The sequence below is a fragment of the Lissotriton helveticus genome, chromosome 11 (assembly GCF_964261635.1).
Source record: "Lissotriton helveticus chromosome 11, aLisHel1.1, whole genome shotgun sequence".
Taxonomy (NCBI): Eukaryota; Metazoa; Chordata; class Amphibia; order Caudata; family Salamandridae; genus Lissotriton; species Lissotriton helveticus.
This window is the reverse complement of record NC_136072.1, coordinates 232,310,033-232,335,424: the sequence shown is the minus strand read 5'-3', so window position 1 is coordinate 232,335,424 and position 25,392 is coordinate 232,310,033. Positions and strand designations below refer to the sequence as shown.

At 48.4% G+C, this 25,392-nt stretch overlaps 1 protein-coding gene across 2 annotated transcripts in view; it reads left to right on the top strand.

The window, feature by feature from the left end:
* Positions 1-25,392, top strand: part of HLTF (helicase like transcription factor) — a 498,779-nt gene that overhangs the window by 342,411 nt on the left and 130,976 nt on the right. For both annotated transcript variants that reach the window (XM_078667983.1, XM_078667984.1), the window contains 2 exons: positions 1,022-1,147; positions 13,842-13,954. In XM_078667983.1, the coding sequence (XP_078524109.1) occupies positions 1,022-1,147; positions 13,842-13,954 (239 nt within the window). The remainder of the gene's footprint in view (positions 1-1,021; positions 1,148-13,841; positions 13,955-25,392) is intronic.

The window sequence follows — 25,392 nt, the reverse complement described above, 5'->3', positions numbered from 1 at the left end:
ATTAACATATTTATCAATTAATCAATTAAAATTAATTACCATTTATATTTTAATTAATTACCAATTAATAATTAATTGACAATTAATTTTAAATAAATACCAATAAATACAATAACATATTTAATTAATTATAATTAAATTACTTCCCACCCTATTCCCCTATAAACCCACAACCCGCTACAGAATTATATTACACAAATATTAAAAATTATTATTAACTTCCCTTAAATTCGATATTTTTGTTGGCTATATTCTGTCTAGTCGATATTATGTCCATTCTATATTTTTGATTCGATATTATGTCCATTTTATTCGATATTAACATTTTCTAGTCGATATTTTGGTAGTCTATATTCTGTCTAGTCCATATTATGTCTATTCTATATTTTTAACTCGATATTCTGTCTAGTCGATAATAAAAACTCGATATTTTGACTCTATACCCTTCAAATGCACTGTAATGAGAGGGGGCTTCCTTCCAATAAACTTTTTGCAACCCCTGTGCTCTGTATTAAGTAATTCACAGATTATGTTTTTTTACCAAAGGTTATTTAACTAAGAGATTATGGCTGAGTGTTGGTGTCAGAGGCTTGTGTAGAGAGCTAGGCTAAATGTGTATCTGAGTCCTATTTTTCAGCCCTAGAGCACAGCCTGTGGTTTTGAGCTTCAGGGGAACGATAACCTCCGTTTGCTGACTAGATAGTGGCTACTGAGTAACTAGTGGATTTACTACTGTGTGTAACTTGTTCTTGTGCAGCTGACTCAAAATATTTGAGGTTTAAAACCAGATTATTCGGAATCTTCAAAACAAGCTGGTTACCCAACCGGTGTACTATTGCACAATGCACAAGAGTTGAATTTAAGTTGTGCTGCATAATTGCAATAAATGCATAAATTGTGGTGCGGATGTATTCACACATTGAATATGTGACATTGTCTTGATCCTGAACACGTTTTTTGTCATACAAAAAAAGCATAAGTTTATTTCATAATATTAAATTCTGCCTTTTTTTTGTTTTAGCCCCATGCCAAATGTCCTCTTTGCAGGAACAATCTTTCTTTGGAAAATTTGGTTGAATGCCCTGCAGAGGAATTGGACCAGGATACTGGAGAAAAGACTGAAAGGAAGTGGATCTCCAGTACGAAAGTAATTCAAGATCAAATTAATGTTTATTTTTTTAATTGTAAATTCACAAAAACGAAAAAATGGCACTCTGACAAATATAGGTTATAGAAACAAAGGTGTGTTTATCCGCAGAATACGACATAACTAAAGAATTATGATTTTGTAAGACATTTTATTTTTATGATTAACCTTGAGAAGCTTATTGCAGACAGTAAAGGCAGTTGTAAATGTAAATGGGCTGATGTATTTCTCTTTCTTGGGATTTTTACTAATATTCATATATGCCATCCCACATACTGGATCGCAAGTAACATTCAAATGGATAAATAAAGCTCTTGAAATAGAGGTATTTAACATTTTATTTAGGGATTTTCTTCTCGCTACTAACCACCCCAAATAGTGTCTCCAGTGGGCTAAACTTATGCCAACATGAAGGCAAGATCCTCTTTACATATTTTATTTTTAACATAGATGTAAAAACCGAATCAGATTTTTAAAAATAAGTTTTAGGATATATATCTGCACCATGTATACCCCTCATTCATTTTACTCTATAAGGGAACAACGAGACGGAAATGTTCCAACCTGCATGCAACCTCCCATGGACTTCTACAGCCAACATGCAGCACTTTCCCTTTTTAGGTCTCGCCTAGCGATGCAGCGCTTGCCCTGCTCGCGGAAGGGGGACAGGAGATGTGCACGCATGAACAGAACGGACAGCAGATGTGCACGTGTATGGCTTGCAGCGTTAGCACAGCACATGTATAGCGCGCTTTCGCTTCGCTCCCACACGCGTACGCTTTCATTTTCCCTCTTGCTCGCTCGCTCCCTGTCTCCATCAGGATGTGCACGCGTAGACAGCATGTGCATGAGTAAGCTTTCGCTTTCCCTCTTGCTCACTCCCTCCCTGCCTCCATCAGGTCCCTTCAGTTGGGGGCGCTCCCATTCCTCCCCCCACAGCACCCGCAATTCCCACGGACCTCGGAGCTGGCCTGTGTCCCTCCCTCCCTCGGGCTTTCTGCCCCCCAAGCCGCGTGCCTCATGCTGACTCACCCTGGGAAATGGGTATTATTGTTTGATAATTAACTCTTCATTAAAACTGTGATTTAAGGGAAAAATAATGCTAAATTGATTACTATGAAATATGAGGCACATGATAAATTGCAACGTGCCACTTCGTATTTCTTTTTAAGAATATAGTAGCCAACGTGAACACCTTCCTTAGATAGTCTTTCTGCAGCCCTCGCAAAACAAAATATTAATGTGTTTTCTAAATACCTCTCTCTCATACTAAATGTCCTCTTCAGAGAAGTGGGCTTTGAGCCCCACCTTCCCTCTAATTTTAATTTCAACATCTTTTTTTTTATTAAGTCTCATTCTGAGACACACATAATAAAAGGGTCACATTGACACAGCGATAAGCCTACAACCCTCATGGGGCCGGCCGCGTTGTATAACTCGTGGTGTAGACTCTGCGTGAGCTGGCACGTTCAATCATATTCGTCGTCGTGCGCATCAAGGTCAGTCCAGAACCCCAGTAGGTCGCTCAAAGGGGAGGTCCGTAAGCGCAGTCCACCACGCCCCAGTGATACCCCGCCTTATACACCACCCCGAGAGGCGGGCAGGTACGAACAGTTCAAACAGAAACAAACAACGGGCCATAGGGGCCCAACACTCAACCAGAAGCCTATCAGAAGGCAGCAAAAAGAGTAGAGACAGAGATTAGAGGGAGCAGAGAGGAAGAGCAGAGGGAGCTAGGGGGGACAGCCAGGGCAGCGAGGGCGGAAGAGCCCGGGGAGGGGGGGCGTAGGCAGCGGAGCATCCTTCAGAAGGTCCACTCCAGTGTCACAGGTTGCGAGGGGTAAAGGGGAGCACCGCATCCTCCACCAACTGCAATGCTCGCAGCGCCGGGGGCATATTCCTAGCATATTCGCTCCTGCAAAGATAAGTCACTAGGGGCCGCCAAACCTTATCAAAGCGGGTCGTGCGAGACTGTAGCCTAGCCAAGAGTAGCTCCATAGTGATGACCTGCCACAATCTGCCAAACCATATAGCTAGAGGGGCAGCCTCCACCTTCTTCCAATGCAGGGCGATAAGTTCTCTGGCGGCACCCAACATTTGCATCGCTATGGTCCAGTCACTGCGGGTCAGGGCCAGCAAGTCGACAGGTTTGATTCCCAGCAACATTGTACTAGCAGCATTAGGCAGAGGAAATCCCAGCACCCCCCGAATGTGGCTCAACACCTCCTTCCAAAAGATAGCGATCACGGGGCAAGTCCACCAGATGTGTAGGAAGTCTCCAGGCACATGATGGCACCTCCAGCAACCGGGCGGCACAGAGGGGAACATCCTGTGCAGGCGCTGTGGCGTGTAGTACCACTGCGTCATTACCTTATACGCGTTTTCTTGTTGTGGCACGCTGCGATATATCTTAGGGACATCCCTCCATTGTGCCTGATCGATATCAGTGCCCAGCGTCTCCTGCCATTGTCGCTGATACGGGTGGGCAGGGGGAGTATGTGGATGTTGCAGAATTCGATAGATCTTAGATATAAGGCCAGTCGTGCCCGCACCAGAACGGGATAGCCGCTCGAACGGGGTGAAGTCCCGGGTGGCCCCTGGGTATACCGCATCCGATAAGGCCCAATGACGCAGCTGTAGAAACTGCAATTCGGCCTCTGGGGGAAGATGGAACTCGTCCCGACAATGGGCAAAGGACTTAAAGGAGCTTCCATCAAAGAGATCCGTAAGGACTTTGCAGTCCTCTCGCGTCCACCTGCGAAAGGCGGTAGTGTGGTTGGCCGGTGGAAACCATGGATTATCCTCTATGGGGGTGTGTGGTGAGGGGAAAGTCGTCAGGCCTTTCCGTACCGCCACCCTGTCCCACACGTTCAGAACCGTCCTCGTGGGGGCCGCCAAATATGCACTAGGGGACCGTCCCGCCCTATGGATCCAGGCCAGGTTCCAGATGGTGCGACCTGTGACCGCCCGATCCAGATGTAGCCACCCCTTCTCACTCCGCCTAATACCCCACTCAATCACAAACCGCAAGTGAGCGGCCCAATAATAGTCCACCAGATTTGGGCATCCCAGTCCTCCGCGATCTCGCGGGGCCATAAGGAGTGCCTGAGAGAAGCGGGGTCTCTTGCCCCCCCAAATGAATGTAGTACAGTCCCTTTGCAAGGCTCTAATCTTCGGTAGAGGGATAGGCGTAGGAAGGCATTGAAACAGGTAGAGTATTTTTGGTAGTATAGACATTTTGATTGCGTTCAATCTACCCAACCAAGAGGGGATAAGAGGCTTCCACCGCTGCAGATCATTGAGGACGGATTTGCGACATTCTGCCCAGTTGAGTGCCGACCAACCCTCCAAAGAGGGAGTCAGGGAGAGACCGAGGTATCGGATATGTTGGTCCGTCCATCGATAGGGGCACAATCGCTCCAGGGGAGGAATATCGGCCTGAGGGATCGTAAGGTTGAGTACCCACGACTTATCGTGATTCATTTTCAAGCCGGAGGTGCCTTCGAAGGAGCAGAGCACTGCGTGGAGCGCCGGTAAGGACTGTCGGGGCTCAGTGAGAGTGAGGATGAGGTCGTCCGCATATAATGCCACCTTATGGACTTGCCCACCCATCTGAACGCCGCGAATGTCTGGGTTTCGCCTGATCAAGTCCGCCAGTGGCTCAATCGCCAGGGCGAACAGCAGGGGCGAAAGGGGGCAGCCCTGCCTCGTCCCTCTGCCAATGGCGAACGGTTCTGTCAACCTCCCATTCACCCTGACCCGTGCCCGCGGCGCAACATAAGGTGCCATGATCCTGGCAATCATCTTTGGGCCGAGCCCCATCTTACAGAGGACCGCTTGGAGGAACACCCAGTCCACGCGATCAAACGCTTTCTCAGCGTCCAATGACAGGAGGCATGCCGGAATGTGCCAGTGATGCACTTTCCCCACCAAGTGTGCCAATCGCCGCACATTATCGGCCCCCTGGCGGCCCCGGATGAAGCCCACTTGATCAGGGTCAACAAGGTCCGGCATGTGGGGATCAAGTCTTTTAGCCAGCACCTTCGTGTAAATTTTAAAATCAGTATTAAGCAGCGCAATCGGGCGATACGACGAGCAAAGCGCCGGATCTTTCCCAGGCTTAGGAACTAGAGCTATTTCCGCCATCCCCATGTCCAGGGAGGGACCCTGGCCATTATCGAAGGAGGCAAAGAGTCTGAGAAGATAAGGACTTAATTGACCCTGAAAAAGCCGGTAAAAGGAGAGCGGCAAGCCGTCCGGGCCTGGCGTCTTCCCCAAGTTCAAATCTTTGATGGCCTCAGTCACCTCAGCAAGCGAGAGTGGCTCTTCTAACCGTTCCGCCGCTTCGGAGTGTAAGCGCGTCCCGCCATAATGCTCCAGAACCTCCTCCGACTGGGTAGGGGCCGGTGGAGCCGCCGCGTACAAGGAGGCGTTGTAGTCCCGGAACGCCTCCATTTTAGTCTCCATCGCCGTCGCCCGGGACCCGTCTGGGAGCATCACGTTCGCAATGTGGGATCTGGCCGCCTTAACCCTCAGTCGTCTCGCCAAAAGTTTCCCCACTTTATCCCCCCCGTCAAAGTGCAAGCGCTTCAGTGCCAAGAGACATTTCTCCGCCCGATTCGCTCGTAGCATGCGCAACTGCCCCCGCAGATTAGCCAGGCGTCTCCGCGTCTTTAGCGTGGACTCCTCCTGATTCTGCGCCTCCGCCGCCAGCAGGTCTGTCACCAGGCTCTCCTCCACCGCCCTCCTCTCCCGTGCCCTCGCAATCTCGAGGGAGGTGATATGGCCCCGAATTGTAGCCTTAAAGGGCGTCCCATACCACCGGGAACGGCGTTTCCGGCAGGTCGTTGAACTCAAAGTAGGAGGTAATGGCCATGCGGATGTCGTCAACCGACGCTGCATCTCTGAGAAGGTGTGGGGGCAGATGCCATTTCCGTTCCCTAGGAGGGCCGCTCCGCGGATCTCTAAGAAGCAGCTCCACATGTGCATGGTCCGAGATGGATATGTCCGACGTTTCCGCATCCACCACATCACAAAGCAGATCGTGAGATATGAACATATGATCGATGCGGGAATAAGAGCGGTGAGCTCCAGAATAAAAAGAGTATTCCCTTTTTTCGGGGGAGAAGTAGCGCCACGCGTCGAAGAGACCCAAGTCGCCTATCTGTTTGCGTAGAGCCGAGGACATCGCCCCTGCTCCATGAAAGGAGCCCGCACTCCGGTCCATCGTAGGGCACCATACCAGGTTAAAGTCGCCCCCGAGAACAATCGAGGGTCCACCCCGGAGGACGTGAGCACGCAGAAGATCCCGAAGGAAGCGATCCTGTGCCAGGTTGGGCGCATACACATTGCACAGCGTAAGACGGCGAGAACCCACCTCGACCGACACCTTGAGGAAACGACCATCACCACCCCGGAAGAGCTTGTCAGAACCCCGCCTGATGCCAGCTTTGCACAAAATTGCCACCCCTGCCGTTTTCGTGTCCGCAGCCGCCCAGTATTGGAGGGGGTATCTAGGGTGCGCCATGCGCCTTGTATCAGCCTGGAGAAGGTGGGTCTCCTGTACAAAAATGATGTCCGGGTCATGTCGCAGGAAATAATGCCAGAGCTGTTGGCGCTTATTAGGTGAATTAAGGCCCTTAACATTGAGTGATAAAATCTTAAGGGGTCTGGCCATATCACACATCATCGTAGGGATCCCTGAAATAGGTACGCAAAGCTACGCGCAGCAGAGCACCCACCGGCAAAGAGCCCCACCCAGAGGGCCCACCCCCCCCACCTCCGCCCACCCCACCACCCCCCACCCCCAGCTCCCCATAGTAGACAGAAAAGGGAAGGAAAGAGAGAAAGAAGAGGAGAAAGAAAGCCAAATGAAGAAGCCAAACTTTCAGCAGCCTGTAGGGCTGACGGCATAGGCCGTTAAGGTGTGGCCAACAGGGCCAAATTACACTGTCTCCAGAGTAGGGCATCCTACACCCACGGGTTTGAATGTCCATCGGGATGTCACTCCCCAGGAGACAGTTCTGGTGGGACATGACTGGCCGGAAACACTAGGAGGTATGGAGCCCCCACCCTCCCAGGCCCAGCACAAGGGGATCAGGAGTCCAAGCAACCTCCCTCCCGCCACACAACCATCCCCTGCCCGCCGGAGGGGTGTGAGGGAACAGTACCTCGAGTAGTATGCCACATGTGCGCTGTCCATCTCACGGTGTAGAGGGCCGCCCCGCAGGGGAGTGTTCCGCATGGTCGATCTCCGCTTCCTCTAGCGCTCTAATGTGGGCGATGACGTCCTGTCTGGCTTGGCTGGTTTTTGGTGCGTCAACAGGTGACGCTCGCTGTCTCCTCGGCACCGTGGTCCAGTCCGGGGCAAGCGGTGTCCTCTTGCGTGGAGGGTGTCTAGGGGGGCTCCCCGGAGGAGAGCCTGCAATGTTGAGGAGCCGCGCCGCCTCGTTGTAGGACCGCAAGGATTTACGCTTACCCTCCCATTGAAAGATAAGTGCAAAGGGATGGCCCCATTGGTATGAGATGTTCATGGACCGCAGTTTCTCCGTTACTGGGCGAAAAGCGCGTCGTCGCTTCAGAGTATTAGGCGCTAGATCTTGGAAGAGCTGAATCTGATGGCCCTTGTATTGCAGATCCGGCTTGTCACGTGCACGCTTCCAGATCTCCTCCTTCTCCACAAAGAAATGCACCCACGTAATGATGTCCGGGAGAAGCCCCGATCTCCCCGCAGGCGCCGCCACCCGGTGAGCTCGGTCAAGTGTGGGAGGTGATACATCCTCGTCGCCCCGCACCTCGTGGAGGAGTTGTGCCACAAAGTCCATTACGTCCTCCCCTTCTTCGCCAAGTGGCACGCCACGGATGCGGAGGTTGTTTCATCGACCCCGATTCTCCAAGTCCTCCTGCTTGATTTGGAGTTCAATATTTTGTTCCTCCAAGGCCGTTAAGCGCTGCCATAGGTGTTCCTGGTCCTCGGTGCGCGTGTCCGCGGTTCTCTCCAGACTGTCCACGCGGTCCCCCAGTTCCGTGACTTCTTTCCTGAGCTCTGTGACGCATGAGTGGACCTCTGTCCTCAGGGATCCGATCTCGGCCTTAAGGTCAGTCATAAAGGCGGCCATGAACGCTTGTGTGACCGGAGGGGAATCCGCCATTTCCGCAGGTGGGCCCCCACTGGCCGCCGGCACTCCCACTTTGCCCCACATGGCCGTCACCGGGTTTCCCTTGGGGGTCGGCGCCGGTTCCGCCTTGCTGCTCCTGTTCGTGCGTGTCATCCTCCGTGCGGTCCAAAGAGCGCCGCCTAGGCCGTGCCAGGGCCCCTGCCCGATGTAGGCCGTGCGAGCGAAGGCAGAAGGGGGAGCACTGGCGCGAAGTCCCAACGCACCCAGGGGTTCCGGGCTCCGCAGCAATGAGCTTCCAGCACACCCCCCGTGGCAGAGCAGGTAGCCCAGGGATCCCCAGACCACAGCACCTCACCTTCGAACGCACCGACGCGGAACAGTCCTTCCGCTGTAATCTTCCAGCGCAGGGGTATGCCTCAGGTGTAAGAGGCCGGTCAGGCCAGGGAACAGACCCCTCTCAGCAGTGGGGACCCACGCAGTGCTCGTATTCAGCTCCCACTGGCAACGGTCAGAGGAGGCCACTATCTCCCCAGGGGGGGGCCGGCACCGGATAGCGCCACCCACAGCAGTCCCAAGTCTTCACTCACCCCCAGGGAGGAGCCGCTGTATTGCCGCGCTGACACGGTGTCTCCATGCGGGCCTGTATCTTGGCTGGCGCCGTCCGCTCTTCAAAGTGCCCCAGGGGCACCGTCCGCACCAGAGCTCCGCTCCGATCCCCACCGCCGCAGTTCCGCTTCTCCTCTGCAGCACGCTGGGGATGCGAGATCAGGAGCACCTCCGACCCTCGTTGGGACCGGGCAGCGGGTCCCGCTGCCTCCCAGCTCCGCCTTGAAACGCGGGGGCCTGAGCGCACCGGACACAGAAGCCGCTCAGGGGTCCCAGCCCGTTCACCACTTCACACCGCAGCGGCCCCAGGTAAGGGCGCGGTAGTCTCTCCGTGTGGGAAGGGCGGGGGTAGCTTCAGCTGGTGGCCGCCGACGCTCACAGTGTCCGCTGGGCTCCGCCGTAGGCCGCTTCCTTCAGGGTCGCAAGATGGCGGTCGGACCGGCAGGTCCCGCCCGGAGTGAGCCGCTCGCTTCTGCCTTCCACTCGGCGTAGCACGGAGGTACCACACACAAAAGTACTGCCCAGCTCGTCGGGGGCTCCGGGGAGGTGTGTGGCGGGTCTGGACACCCCGAAATCCGCTTCAATTGCCAATGAAAGGCCCAACGGGGGCGGGAGCTCCGCAGCAGTGCGTCAGCTCACATCGCCGGTCAAGCCACGCCCCCTTCCCTCTAATTTTAAACCAATGTCTACTATGCCACTCATTTCTAAAAAAGATGAATCAACCCACCTACAGAAATAGCTGAAGACCAACCGGTATTCTCAAATTGCCAGTCAGGTGACAGACCACGTAGAAGGTCTGAGAATGCTGTTTTGGATATCTGGGAGCATTTGCTGGAATGAAGGAAAGGCAGTTGCAACAGCATAGATCGTGGCCTCCTCCCTGCTCAAGTGGAACATGTCTAAGACCTTTTCTTACAAACTGCCAGCAACAATTGAATCTAAATCAGTATAACTCAGAACAGCATCCTTTGAAGTGTGGGATTACCCCAAGGCTCTGCCATATCCCCATTCCTGTTTAAAACCTATACTGTCCCTTTGGCGGGCATCTTTGCAGCTTGTGGTCTGCTGTGCCAGAGATACACTGATGACACCCTGATTCTGTTGGATTTGACTAGTGGACCTCTTTTCAGGGTTGATATACCAGCCTGCCTGACAGCAGTTACAAACTGAAATACAAGCAACTCTGCTTCATTGCTGGAAAAAAATAACTAATGGAATAATAGCTCATGTTCTGTCTTGTACCTTCATTTGATTTACCAGTTAGTTCAATTGCTGCTCTCTCCTAGCCCTCTCAGCAGTTGAGAGCGTGGCAGATACTTGAAACATAATTGCCTTTTACTCCCAGTCTACTCTCATCTTTTAAAGTGGCCCATTACATAATCTATTTCATATCCAAGCTCTAGCAATCCAAAATAAATGAATAGGGATTGTGCTCGTATTGACCTTTTTAAAAAAGTACCATCTTTTGAGTCTGAGAAAGACTGGAATGGCCATTTATTACCAAACCGATCAGTAATCGAGTATTTTTCTTTATATGGCAGAACCCTCTCGGGTTCATCTATGAGTATCTTGCCAAAATGCTTCAAATGTGCTCAACCATAAAGAGTCTTGCATTCCTCACCTGACCCCAAATTGATTGCCCCTTACTGCAGAAGTTTGCTCTCAAGCATATCTTGGTATCTGGTGCAATGCTTTGGAATCAGCAACTCAGCCTGTCCCTGGTTCTAAGGGCTTCAGGCAAGTACTGAGAAAGTCCCGTTTAAACCAAGAATAATTACTTAGAACAGAGATTTTGGTATATAGTGTTTTATACCGGTTTTATATATTTATTTTTTAGGTTATATTTGTAAACTGTTCACTTCAGTTTATGATTGTTTTGTGCTGAGCACATGTTTTTTTTTCCTGGTATTAAAGTGGCCAGATAATTAAATAAACGAAGATGCACATAAGAGAGACATCTCTTCCCAGAAAACCGATTATCCAGAGGATTGGCTTGACTCCAGAGAAAATGTTCATACATGTGGACATATTTCTCTGTCCTTTTGTGAACAGTCTACCATCGTAATACAGAGAAACACAGATTTTTTGAAAAGCTTCAGTGAGCTAGTGTGGGATGGCTATTTCAATGTGTAACTCTGAAAGACTGAAAATGCCTCTATCCCTCTGTGATAAGGAAGGTAGTGGCATTGTTAGCCATATCAGTTCCCATGGAACAGTGGGAATAGTCGCTGGTCGCTTGAATCCTCGGGGGAAAACAAGGGTCTGAAGATATCCTTTCATTTAACTAGTCCTTCACTAACTAGTTCAAAGAGGACTGTCCCAACAGTATTGAGAGATGTATACAGGATTTTTTGTGATGCCACCTACAATCCATCTCACCTCTTGACTCTTCTTATTTTGAGAAGCTCTTTCATATAAGTCTTGGTTTCCAAGTGTAGGCAGAACACTGTTCATGCCAACTCCTTCCTGCCATGATAGGAAGTCAGAAAATTGAAGGCCGTGAGCTAGAAGCTTGTGGCCTCTATCATTCTTACACTGGGGGCATCTTAAGTCGCTTGCCTCGTGGCAAAGCGCATGCATGCTCTTTGTGACCTCACTTCATTACCAGGTTACAGTTTATCAGACAATATGAAAGAACATTAAAAAGGTTTACACAAGGGTAGGCCGAACGCTGGAGAGCAGGCAATGCAAGACTGACGTGGACACCATAGATGCTGTTGAATGTTTTATTGGCCTACAATATTATGAGTTGATGTGGACCAGAGTCTTTTCGCACTCCTGGATGTGCTGCTCTGCAATACCTGTTTGCAAAGGAAAGATATTTTTAACAATGTAGGGTGGCAGCTAGAATGCCAGGCTTGGTTTCTTCTTCCCTGTGGTTTCACCATCAGCACCATATGCCCACCAGTTTTGTAGATAGCAACAGCAAAAACACCTCAATACAGGAATCAGAGTATTGTTGTGGAACCTTTACAATCATCCATTTGCACAGTCTTATTTTTTGTTATATTAGAGTAAAAAATACATTGCTGTAACCCAGCAGATCCAGTTCATAGGTGCTGATCATGATACTTTTGTTATTTGGGTCTTTATGCCAAGGAACAGAGTTTACAGTCATCAAGCAATGGTTTAAAAATTGGAAAACAGGTTTGCTCGCTCAAGATTGATTTTCACATTTTTATGGATAATGGCCTCTTGTGTTTTTCTTGAACCTCACGTGTTGCTGTGCATGAGAGGCCATCAATGGATTCCCTGCCTTTGTGGGACCAGTTTTAAAGCACTCGGAAGGACATTATCCTGGTCCTTCTTTTCAATCTAGACCTGCAGAAGTGGAAGTACTCTTTTGAAAGGCAAATCTTTTCGGCCACTTTGGCCAGAGGTGTAGATGGTAATGGATGCTGCGCTGGAGGGCAAGGGAGCCCACCTCAGTGACCTGTTTTTAGGCTTTGTGGTCCCCATCAGGTTAAAGACCTTCCTGTGAACATCCCAGAAGTTTTTACGCCTCCATCTGAAGGGAGGGCAAGTGCAGATCTTGGCTGATACTAAGACTGCAATGTCCTACCTAAATAAGCAAGGGAGGAGTGGGGTTACCACCACTTTGCGAGAACGAACTGGAGCTCTGGCATTGTGCCATAAACAGAGAAATTATATTGTCAGTACCTAATCTAGCAAGGAAAGTGGACACAACAACAGATATCCTTAGCAGGTTGTTTTCTGTAAACCACATCTTTTATCTCTTTCTGGAGACTGCAGATCTTTTTACCTTAGGGAGTTCCTAGTGGGAGATGGCCTGCCTCTTCAATGGTCATTCAACCTGCACTATGCTTGTCCATTCTAACCGCTGCAGTAGAAAATTATCAAGATCTGCCTGTCCAAAGAAAATCTGATCCTTGCTTCCTCAGAGTGGGCCTGTCAACTGTGCTACCTAGACCTCAAGATCCTAAATGTTAATGCTCCAAAGTTTGAGAGGGTAGCTTTCTCTTCCTATGAATTTCCTCCTAAGATTAAGGTTATGGATGTTGGTTAGCAGTTAGCCTAGGCAAGAAGACGCTCCACTATGTTGCCTACTAGCAGATGATTTAATTTCCCCCTGCTTTTATTATAATTTGATTGAGAGTTTAAAGGTTCAGATGATTTCGATTTTGTACATTATTGTAACCTTGTACTTCTGTTTAAGAATCTGAAGATGGTGTCTGCTGCAGGGCTTAAACCTTCCGATCTCATATGCATGAGCCAAATGACCATCCTATGAGCTGTACTGGCTTATGTATTAAATCCGTTTTTAATACTGGTATGTCATTTATATATTGAGCATTCTCATTCTGATGTAGAATTATTCAAAAAGTGAATGTGTGAAATACTCCAGCACTGGAGAACTGTAAAGACAGCTTAGTAATTTTGTATTATGCCAGATTAGAATGAATGCTGTTATAACTCCAAAAAGTGCCTGCACATTTTACTAAATACACAGAAAGAGTGTTTCCTAAATGATATTGCACCGTGTCAACATTTTTACTTTTGTTCTCCCTGCTTCAATTATAAGTTGATGTGATAAAATATGTAGAGAATAATTCATTTTCACATTTCGCACTTTAAAAAGTCTTCACACAGACATTTAGCTTAATGCCCCCAAACACTGGAGCCACCTCCTAACACTGCTATGCATTGCTACATCGCTCACTTTCTAATGTGCTCTTATTAGAGCTCACTTTCTCAGTCATGCCTTTTCCAGACCTTCCCTAGCAATAGTGATTCCACTCCGCATTTATTCAACCATCACTGGTTTATTGTCCCGATAATATTGAGCAACTTTTATGCAATTAAGTATGGCACATTGATGAAAGAGCTTGGTCTTCACAACAGAACATAACAAAGCACTATGGAAAAATGTAGGTGAACCCTTTAGTGAGTTCTTGATTAGAATTGACAATAGAAGCATGTGTGTCAGTCTCCTTATAATTTTTCCACAGGTTGATGCACTTATGCATGAACTGATAAACATAAGGAAGAAGAACCCGGAAACCAAATCTATCATTGTTTCTCAGTTCACCTCATTCCTCTCTCTGATAGAAACGCCTCTCAGGTAAGTTGCCCTTATTTATCTGTGATTAGTTGCACGAAGACTTGTGTAGATTATTTTAAAGTCTGGTAATGTTTTTTGTTGGGCATAATATAGCCTTATATCCCACTGCCAAGGGCTATACTGTTTGTTAAATTCCCTGAAACCTGCAGCTCAGACCTACAACGATGGAGAGAGCATTTTACATCCATTATAGCAAGAGACAGCGGAGCTATTATATATAGCCTTTGGGCCACTGTAGCGGGCTGTACCGGCCATTAAAGGCCCGCTCCAGCATTTAAGGTTCGAGCTGAAGGGCTCCAAGGCTATTGGAACATTCCGCCCCAAGAGGGCAGTGTTAGGCCTGACAGCCCTTTGCGTGGTCCCTCCTAATTATTTATTTTCATCCCCTTTTCAGCCTCTGTTTTTTTTCCCTTGGGTGTCCACTATTTTTGTTTTTTAAACTGGTGTTGACCCTTGGACTCTGGGCGCCGCCTCATTACTTCATAATGATGCAGCGCAGGAGCTCCTATAAAATGGTGGGAGAATAGGGAGACATAAAATGGTGGCTTACACAAATCACCTCAGAATCTGGGGCCATAGGTTTGTATGAGGAGTTCTAGAACCTTCTGGACTCACCTGGCCTAGACTATAAAAGGTGGTGAGGGGCGGCCATTTTAGGTGGCGCGTCGTGAGGGGAGAAGTCAAGTAGGAGTTAGGCTGCCTGTGGGGAGGTTGGTGCACTAAGAAAGGAGTCTGGCTGTGTTTAGACTGGCTAACCCCCTTTTGCTAAAACCACCCCCTACTGGTTGATCAAGCCCTGGCATTGACACCTCCCGCAGAGATTTTAATTTCCTTCCCCTATAGGCCCCTCAGGGTGGACCCCTAGTCTGTTAGACGAGGAGAGGGCAAGGGTCCCGTGAAGAGAGAGGTGCGGGCTGTGGACACTAGGGAAGGCAACGGACCTCTAACCTAGTACCTTCATCTCCCGCTGCTGTTCGGAGCATTAGCGCATCATCCCACAAACACCCCCCCCCCAGTTAGTCACCCGAGTTCCTACCTCAAAGGGGAGCGCAGGTCAGGAGTCCGTTGCTGTCTGGGGCTCCCGGGTGTTTGCCGTGTGTGCATCCCCTCCTCGCTGCTAGCCCCGTCGAGATCCCTGCTGCTGGGCGGCCGCCTCTGTCCGGGATAATAGTAACTGAAAGCTCCCCGGAGGTCACCCGGGAAAGTGGAAGGTGGGGACCGAGACCGGGAATTGAAGCAGGGGCTCTAAGGAGGGCAGCGGTCGAAGAGCCAGCATAGCGGAGCTCCGCCCACAGGCCTGCGGAAGCGAACGTCAAGCTGAGGAGGCGGGAAGCTGAGGAGACTGTGCCTGGTGAGGTTCCGCCTCTCTAAAGAGGTGAAGGGGCGGACCAGGAAGCCAGCGGGGACGCTGATCAGGAAGCTCTCTGCCGGCTCTTCGCAGGCCCAGCCGGTAAGGGCCTGACAGTTATCGGGAGCAGAAGCGGGCAAGGAGAGTAGCTGCTCGCTGGCCGGACTGCACGTTCTAGGGAGAGCTGGCTGGGCGGAGGACATCACAGAAAGCCCGGTAAGATCGGCCAAGTGTGGAGAGGGCCCGAGGTGTTAAGAGAGCCCCACTGAAACTCTCCAAACTAGACTGTGGGTGCTAAAGAAGTGTGAAAGAGCTTAGGGAGGGGACGCATGTTAAAAGGGTAAATCTGATGCTCAGCCTCGTTGAAAAAGACTGGGAAGGAGTAGGAGACTTTCTCCCCACAGAAATTAGAGACTATACTGACTGGCAGTTTCTAAGGAGAGCGATATTATCCACAAAGAGACAACAGACTGCCTATTTTGTAAATCTCTGGATATTGCTTCAGAGGGGGAACTTTTCCTGCTTAATTTATCAGCAACATGTCTTGATGCATTTTCGAGATTACAGTAATGAATTTCAATGCTTAAGGTTCTTTTTGGGGTGTCACTGAATGATGAAATTTGCCTAGTGCCCTACAATTTTTCCTACTTTATTGCAGGGGATCATTACTGAAGATATTCTTTTTCAGCTAGCTGGTTCTCTAATATCCTAACCAGATTGGAGTAGTCAAGACACAAAGTTCTTCTTGTTATGGTCCATGTGTATAAGAGCAGAGTTAACCAATGAAAAGACCGAAATGTAAAGTTCATGATCTGTGAGCAACTAAAGAAACATATGTAAGAAAATGTAAAGATTTTCTACTTTTTCTAACTACGGTGTGGTGTAATTTTTGGTGTGGAAATGCTGGGTTACTGCCGGGGTGGGCTGCAAGCACAACATAATTGTCTGGGGGTGTAGCCTAGACCACTTGAGCCAAGCTACCCTAAGTGGACAAGAACCTCTGAGTCTAACAGGCAGAATGTTCTAAATAGTAAAACAAAGGCCTCATGCACTCCAAGTGAATTGAAATCCGCTCGGGCTCAGTGAGGCCTTTTGTTTACAGCAACAACTGTGAACAGACATTGGAATGTTTAAGCTCTGGGCTTCTACCTGCCATTAGAAGCCCAGAGCACTCAATTGTTTTCAGTGGAGCTCCCAACGTTCCAATGTTCTAAAAGGCTATTCGTACATTCCACCCACCAAGGGCAGATTGTTCCAAATCAAAAAGGGTGAAACATAAAGACAGATATTGTTATGTTGGAGCAGAGGTCATATACCAGTCATTCGAAGACGGCGCTATTCCATTGCCTTCAGTGGAGCGCTCAGCGTTCCAGTTTTCTAATATATAAATTGGAATAATTTTTCTTCTTTTCATTGACTGAAACTTGTACACTGGAGTATTTCGGGTTTCTCTTTGCTAACAACCTTCTTTGCTGATTAACCTCTTGAATATTATTTTGCACTGCAGTGAGACCATTTAAGGTCAGTTAACAACTTGTCTCCTATACATCGGTCTTGTTTGCCATGCAGTGGATACTGATTAGTATTGCAAGTATGAGCCAGAATGCATTTCTGCAGTTCCAGATTTCTTTTTTTGTATTTTCCAGTGGGTACGTTTTACAAAGAGGATGTTCTACCTTATGGAGATAGCCGAATGGAAATAAGGAAACACAATGCCTGTGACTGGCTATAAATTAGTGAAGCTTATGCATGAGCAAAACATCCAGACTGATGCACTTAACGTTCCATCCATGAGGTCCACAGTTCTACCACCTATTGGACTTGGCTCTTTTCACAGGGTTGCTCCGAACCTTTTTGCCTTACACTATTTGCTGATTTCGTTTTTGTTTGTTTTAGGTCTCTGCACATCACCACTGCTAACCAGTGCTAAAGTGCTTGTTGTTGGATTCCGCTTCCAATGCCTGTAACACTGCGGGAACGTAGTATGGCCCAATCCGCTACCCCAGCCCAAGTGCTACTCATATGATAATACACAACGAGTAAACAAATGAGCACTGGGGAGAGGGTGGGAAAGAAAACAAGGGAAGGTGATAAAGGGACTTCTTCTACCCAAGTCGAAACTTCCAGGGTAAATCTACTGCCTCCACGTATCTGCACCTATAAAACAAGGCACAGCATTACACCTCTGCCATACGACTTGTAACACACCCCTCCACCTTAAACCATGACCATGCCATATCCATGAACAAAGGACCTCCTTACCCTTATTGGATGCTGGTTGTGTCTCGTGAAGGAGTCCATACAGCAAGTATTGATCTCCAGAAGGGAATCCAAAGTAGGTTTCAGGACGACCGGTAACCAAACTCCCAACCCATCTCAGAGTAGAATTAAGGGGGGAAAAAGTCAACTAGTTGACAGAAAAAACGCCCTTACTTTGCTTTACGTTATATAAAACAAGGACTAGGGACGGAAGAGACAACACGGCAAAGGAAAGGGTTTCCAAGACGCGATCCTCGTTCTGGCTCCGGAAATGCGCCCAATCGTGGCACAACGATGAGGAATGAGTCCAGAATATCGCGGAAGTAGGTTGCTTAATTAGTGCGCGTCACCACGCGCCTCTCAATACAAACTGCAGCAAGGTCTCTTAGATCCTGAAATAGTCAAATCTCCGTAATCCAAATGCCCGATGAGGGAGCTGGAGCCCCAACACTCCCCCTTAATTCCTGGACAGGGCAATAAGCGGAGTACTCAAAAGTGCACAAGGAACACACAAGTGAAAGGAACCGAACAAAACGCTGGAACACAGGGAGGGAAGGAGGGATTAACACGAACGCTGGACAGGAAGCCTGGAACAGATAAGGATAGGTTAAGATGCCCACGAGCCCGTGAGCACCGCTTCGCAAGATCCTCAGAACAGCCAATAACCCAGGACCTGGAACTAACATGAAAAAGATACCAAGCACAGCGGCAGGGGCGGACCTGACCTAAATCCCCTTTTCAGGTACGTCATGAGATGGAAATAACATGGTCATAAAAAGGGGACAGGCCACTAATCCTAACAGTACACCCCCCCCCCCATGATCCTTCCTACCGGACGGGGCTTAGAGGGATGGTGTCTATGGAACAACCGGACCAACCGAGGAGAATGTACCCCACCAGCAGGTTCCCAAGTCTGATCTTCGGGTGCATATCCCTTCCAATCTACAAGATAAAACAAGCGACCCCTCCTACGCCTCGAATCCGGAATAGCCTGGACCTCGAACTCCTCCTGGCCATCAACTAGCAAAGGAGGCGGGGGTGGCAATACCTGGGCTGAAGGTACATAAGGTTTCAACAAAGACGTGTGGAACACAGGATGGACCTTATACTCCTCAGGCAGCTCAAGCTTCATAGCCACTGGATTTATCACCTGAACTATAGGAAAAGGGCCCACATACCTAGGTTGCAATTTACGGGACCCTTGGAGTCTGAGGTTACGAGTGGCTAACCATACCCGCTCACCCACCTGATAGGAAGGAGCTGGTGCTCTGTGTTTGTCTGTCTGCGCTTTCATACTAGCCTTCGCCTCGAGCAACTGTACCCGTGCTATGCCCCAGATGTCACTCAACTTCTTACACACATCGTCTATGGCTGGCACATGTCCCGTAGGTTGGATGGCTAACACCCTAGGATGATACCCCATAGAATAAAAGAAGGGAGTCATACCCAAAGCGGAATGCAAGCTATTATTGTAGGCAAACTCCGCTATAGGAAGAGCTGTTACCCAATCACAAGATAGGGAAGACACAAGGCACCTAAGATATTGCTCCATCGTTTGATTGGTGCGCTCGGTCTGCCCATCAGACTGTGGGGGATAAGCAGATGACATCCTTATCTCCACCTTAAGCACCGAGCAAAGCTCCGTCCAAAAATGGGACACAAACTGAGCCCCCCTGTCAGTTACAACTGCAGATGGCAACCCATGTATCCTCACTACCGAATTCATGAACACCAATGCCATCTCCCTAGCAGTGGGGATCTTAGGTAGTGGAATGAAATGCACCATTTTTGTAAACAAATCTACCACCACAAAGATGGCCGTAAAACCTGAGACAGATGGAAGGTCAGTCACAAAATCCATACTAATAGTATGCCAGGGAGCTGGAGGGATTTCTAGGGGCTGTAACAGCCCAGACGGCTTACAATGGGTGGGCTTACTGGTGGCACAAACTGGGCAAGCTGCCACATAGCCCTGAATGTCCCGAGCCAATGTGTCCCACCGAAACCACCGTAAACGCATTTCCTTCGTCTTCTGCATCCCAGGGTGTGCCGCCAATGCAGAGGAATGACACCATTGCAAAACCGAATCTCTCAATGCAGGGGGAACAAACAACCGGCCCTCATGATACAACAACCCATCTTGAACCAAGACCTGGGGCAGCGATAACCAAGGAGCCAAATCCACCTGACGCAACCGTTCCTTTACTAAGGAAGTGAACTCATCAGTCGTAGTAACCCCCACAACCCTTTTGCCATCGATCATAGGTCTGTCTTCCCTCACCGGCCCCACCTCCCTATGATCTACATGAATACGGGAGAGAGCATCTGATTTAATCTGCTGTACGGCGGGCCTATAAGTAATGACAAAATCATATTCATTAAAGAAAAGGACCCACCGCATTTGGCGAGCAGAACGAAAAAACTCCAAATTCTTGTGGTCAGTATATATAGTGATGGTATGCCGGGCTCCCCATAAATAATGTCGCCATTCCTCAAAAGACAACTTAACTGCCAACAACTCTCTCTCGGCAACAGTATAGTTGCGCTCTGCTGGCAACAAGGTCTTTGAGAAGAAAGCAATGGGGTGCATGAATCCCGTCTCAGCGTCTATTTGTGACAGCACTCCACCTACCGCACACAGCGATGCATCTGTCTCAACAAAGAACAGCAGGGCAGGATCAGGATGTACCAATACAGGCGCCGTCGTAAATTTCCCAAGTAAGTGCTGGAAAGCGCCCTGTGCCTCAGTGGACCAAACTAAGGGGACTCCCTTTCTTAGTAACCGGGTCATGGGTGCCACAATATCAGAGAAATGGGAGATAAAACGCCGATAAAAATTGGCGAACCCCAAAAGGACCTGTATATCCTTGCCTGACGATGGAATGGGCCAAGTAACAATAGAGTCTATCTTTCTAGGGTCCATCTGAATGCCTCCTGCTGAGAGGATGAAACCCCAAAACTCCACCTTAGGGGTGCTGAACTGACATTTCTCTAATTTGGCATACAGATGATCTTGTAATTTCTGCAGCACTTGCATCACGTGCTTTTGGTGTTCAGCACTGGTCTCCGAGAAGATTAATATATCATCCAGATAGACGATGACACTTCTATCCAGATAATCTCAGAGTACCTCGTTGATGAAGAACTGAAAGGTTGCCGGCGCATTGCACAAGCCAAATGGCATTACGCAATACTCGAACAAGCCATGTTTAGTTTTAAAAGCCGTCTTCCACTCATCCCCGGGACGGACTCGAATAAGATGGTATGCAACCCGCAAGTCCAATTTAGTGAACACCGTAGCTTTTCTTAGCTGATCTAACAACACAGGGATGAGTGGGAGCGGGTACTTGTTCTTCACTGTTGCTTTATTCAGGGCCCTGTAATCCACACATGCCCGCAAAGTGCCCTCCTTCTTCGGAATGAAGAAGATAGCCGAGGATACCGGCGAACAAGAGGGGCGAATAAACCCCATCCTCAACATATCGTACAAATATTCCTTGAGATGTAACTCCTCTGGTTCCGATAGTGCATAAATGCAGCTACACGGTAATGTAGCACCCGGCACCAGGTCGATCTTACAATCAAATGGACGGTGAGGAGGAAGACCCTGAGCTTGACCCTCATCAAAGACGTCCCTAAAGGCCGAATATTGCAAGGTAACGGAACCCACATCCCTCACCGCACATGACAAAGGGGACACCCAATCACTAGCCTCCTGATAACAATGCTTTAAACAATGAGGAGAGTCCAGGGTTAACAGGTGCTGAACCCAATCGATCTTAGGATTATGTTCCTGGAGCCAAGGTACCCCTAACACTAAGCCAAATGAAGGGGCATCAATCAAGTCAAAACACACTAACTCAGAGTGTCCGTTCTCACATAAAAGACACACTGGTTCAGTCTGTCGCGTAATGGAACCTGACGTCAACTCTGTGCCATCTATCGCCTTCACTGGCTCCGGCTGCTCCTTGTAACGACAAGGGATCAACAACTTATCCGCCAAGGAAATGTCCAGGAAGTTCTCGGTGGCGCCAGAATCTAATAAAACCGACACTGGCACTCTGTTGCTATCAGAAAGCAACAGATAGGCAGTAATAATGAAGTGTCTAGGTACCTGATCTACGACACCCAGAACATCATACATACCCTTGGTGTCATCCATATGGGCAAAACCACCATCATGATGGATACATGCTACCTTCTTACTATACATAGTACTAGAAGGCTTCACCGGACATTCCCTAGCATAATGGCCTCCCTGACCACAATACAAACATAAATTCTGTTCTCTTCGTTGTTTCTTTTCTTCAAGAGTCAATGGACCTCTTACCCCACCTATGTCCATGGGTTCAGGCGCAGTCTTAAGTTCCCCTCTAGGCTTCACCTCGGGTTTAACATAACCACCACGGGATAACTGGAAGCGGGTACGTTCCCCACGTCTCTCGCATAACCTATGGTTTAATTTGACCACAAGGTCGATAAATGCTGCACAATCGTCCGGGGGATCCACTACCTGTGACACCACGTCCTTGAGGTCCTCACAGAGACCCTGATAGAACAATGAAGTCCTTTTGGCCATCGGCCACTGAGTTTCGGACACCAACCGGTTAAATGTGGAAATGTATGTTAACAAATCCTTTAAAAAAAGGAAAACAGTCCCTGAGCTTAAGGATATCCCTTATGTCGTAGTGTTCTTGGCCCCAACTAATAAGATGAGTACCCACCCGACTCAAAGAACAACCCTATGGTCAAGTTGCAGCAATAAATCTCAACTAAACACTAGCTGAGCGTCAGTTACGTTGGGTACTCAGTATTGACTCTTGGTTTTTATTGTATTTTTTGTACGATTTTGTATGACTGTGTAATATTGAAATTATGTACTGTAATGAATTTTTTTTAATAAACTACTGTTTTTATTACTTATGCATATAAGGTTGTTTCATAATGCTGCAAGACTTTATCCAATACTGAGTACCCAACGTAACTGACGCTCAGCTAGTGTTTAGTTGAGATTTATTGCTGCAACTTGACCATAGGGTTGTTCTTTGAGTCGGGTGGGTACTCATCTTATTAGTTGGGGCCAAGAACACTGCGACATAAGGGATATCCTTAAGCTCAGGGACGGTTTTCCTTTTTTTAAAGACTGATTCACCCTGTCCCAAATCGGTTCATAGGGTACCTCCCTTGTTTGTTTCTTTGTTAACAAATCCTGCCTGCCCTGCCGTAACTTCAAAAGTTCTGCATCGCTAGCCTGCATAAAAGCATGCTTAGCGAATAGTCCCTGCATTAAATCTTTAAAAGCAGGGTAATTATATAGCACACGGTCGTCATTATCGACAAGGGGGATGGACCACAGAGCAGCAGTGCCAGCCAAGTACGAGATGGTAATGCAACCTTTGCCGAATCATCGGGGAAGGCATTAGGCCTACACATAAAATGTAATTGGCACTGATTCATAAAAGTGCCGAACTTCTCACTGTCCCCTGCAAACCTTTCCGGGGGTGCCAATTGTACAGGGACAGGTGATGTAACAGTAACAGCAATAGGAGTCTCACCACTAGAGCTCTGTTCCGTCCCCCCAGTGTACTGGAAAGTCGCAGGCTGTAGAACAGAACCTTGACCTCTGTGCTGCAACTGTTCTCTAGTCTTCAATGCCCCAAGTTCCTGCTTTAACCCTACATTTTCCTGTCTCAGGTCTTGTACCTGGTTCTGTAAGGCAGCAATAGCTCCCATTAAATCCTGCATAGTAGGAGAACTAGTAACCCCACCCGTAGGACCCGACAGATCGTCCATACTCGTCCGGGCAGTGTTCATTTATTCGTGGGCTTGGTATTCTGTTGGATTCCGCTTCCAATGCCCGTAACACTGCAGGAACGTAGTATGGCCCAATCCGCTACCCCAGCCCAAGTGCTACTCATATGATAATACACAACGAGTAAACAAATGAGCACTGGGGAGAGGGTGGGAAAGAAAACAAGGGAAGGTGACAAAGGGACTTCTTCTACCCAAGTCGAAACTTCCAGGGTAAATCTACTGCCTCCACGTATCTGCACCTATAAAAAAAAGGCACAGCATTACACCTCTGCCATACGACTTGTAACACACCCCTCCACCTTAAACCATGACCAAGCCATATCCATGAACAAACGACCTCCTTACCCTTATTGGATGCTGGTTGTGTCTCGTGAAGGAGTCCATACAGCAAGTATTGATCTCCAGAGGGGAATCCAAAGTAGGTTTCAGGACGACAGGTAACCAAACTCCCAACCCATCTCAGAGTAGAATTAAGGGGGAAAAAGTCAACTAGTTGACAGACAAAAAAACCTTACTTTACGTTATATAAAACAAGGACTAGGGACGGAAGAGACAACACGGCAAAGGAAAGGGTTTCCAAGACGCGATCCTCATTCTGGCTCCGGAAATGCGCCCAATCGTGGCACAACGATGAGGAATGAGTCCAGAATATCGCGGAAGTAGGTTGCTTAATTTGTGCGCGCCACCGCGCGCCTCTCAATACAAACTGCAGCAAGGTCTCTTAGATCCTGAAATAGTCAAATCTCCGTAATCCAAATGCCCGATGAGGGAGCTGGAGCCCCAACACTCCCTCTTAATTCATGGACAGGGCAATAAGCGGAGTACTGAAAAGTGCACAAGGAACACACAAGTGAAAGGAACCGAACAAAACGCTGGAACACAGGGAGGGAAGGAGGGATTAACACGAACGCTGGACAGGAAGCCTGGAACAGATAAGGATAGGTTAAGATGCCCACGAGCCCGTGAGCACCGCTTTGCAAGATCCTCAGAACAGCCAATAACCCAGGACCTGGAACCAACATGAAAAAGATACCAAGCACAGCGGCAGGGGCGGACCTGACCTAAATCCCCTTTTCAGGTACGTCATGTGATGGAAATAACATGGTCATAGAAAGGGGACAGGCCACTAATCCTAACACTTGTACTCTCCCAGTAAATCATGTTAGATTGGCTTATACCAACTGGCATATTATTATTATTTTTTTTTTAATTTTCCAAAACCTTTATTAATATTTCACGTTAATTACACTGCGTATCGCCTACAACCAAACAATGGCCGGCAGCTCCATATGTGTGATATCTGTCATTCAGTGATTACTCGCAGATTTAGCACAGGTTAACACAGCAAGCCGCCTACAACCACTTCGGGCCGGCCGCGTTTTAAGTACAGTAACATTTCGCAGTTGTAGCCTTTGGAACGGTAGGAATTATAGGAACTGACCAATACAGTTAAACAGAATCGAATAACAAAGGGTATATACCAAATAAGAGTACTAGTTCTTTATAAGCTGGATGAAGCTTGCGTGTTGTAGGTAGTACACATGTATTTAGATAAGAACAATCCTAACAACATGGAACTCAAACAAAAAACAGCATAGGTTGCTGTAATAAGGTTTAACATCAGCGGATTCATCACATTACAGCCCAACTAGGGGCCACCAACTAGTGTGCATATACCGTCTGAATAGTATCCTTTTTCACAGCAGAGTATGCATCTAACTGACCGTAGCGCGCGCCTGCGGAGGGGAGCGGACAGCTTGATTGCGGCAAGTGCACAGATGCCACGAATCATCCCACATGAAATAACAGTGAAACCCTGGGTGGAGGGGGGTGGGGGAGGGGGGGAGCGGAGGAAAGGGGAGGAAATGGTGGAGGGGGGCTATGTCTTCGTTACCGCAGCCCTGAGTTGCCTATGGAGTGTTTACAGAGGTCGTTTACCCTACCCTATTCTTCCATTGCTGTTCTTCCCCCATCTGGAGTAGGAGAAGTCGCTCTGGCTCAAGCCCATTGGAGAAAA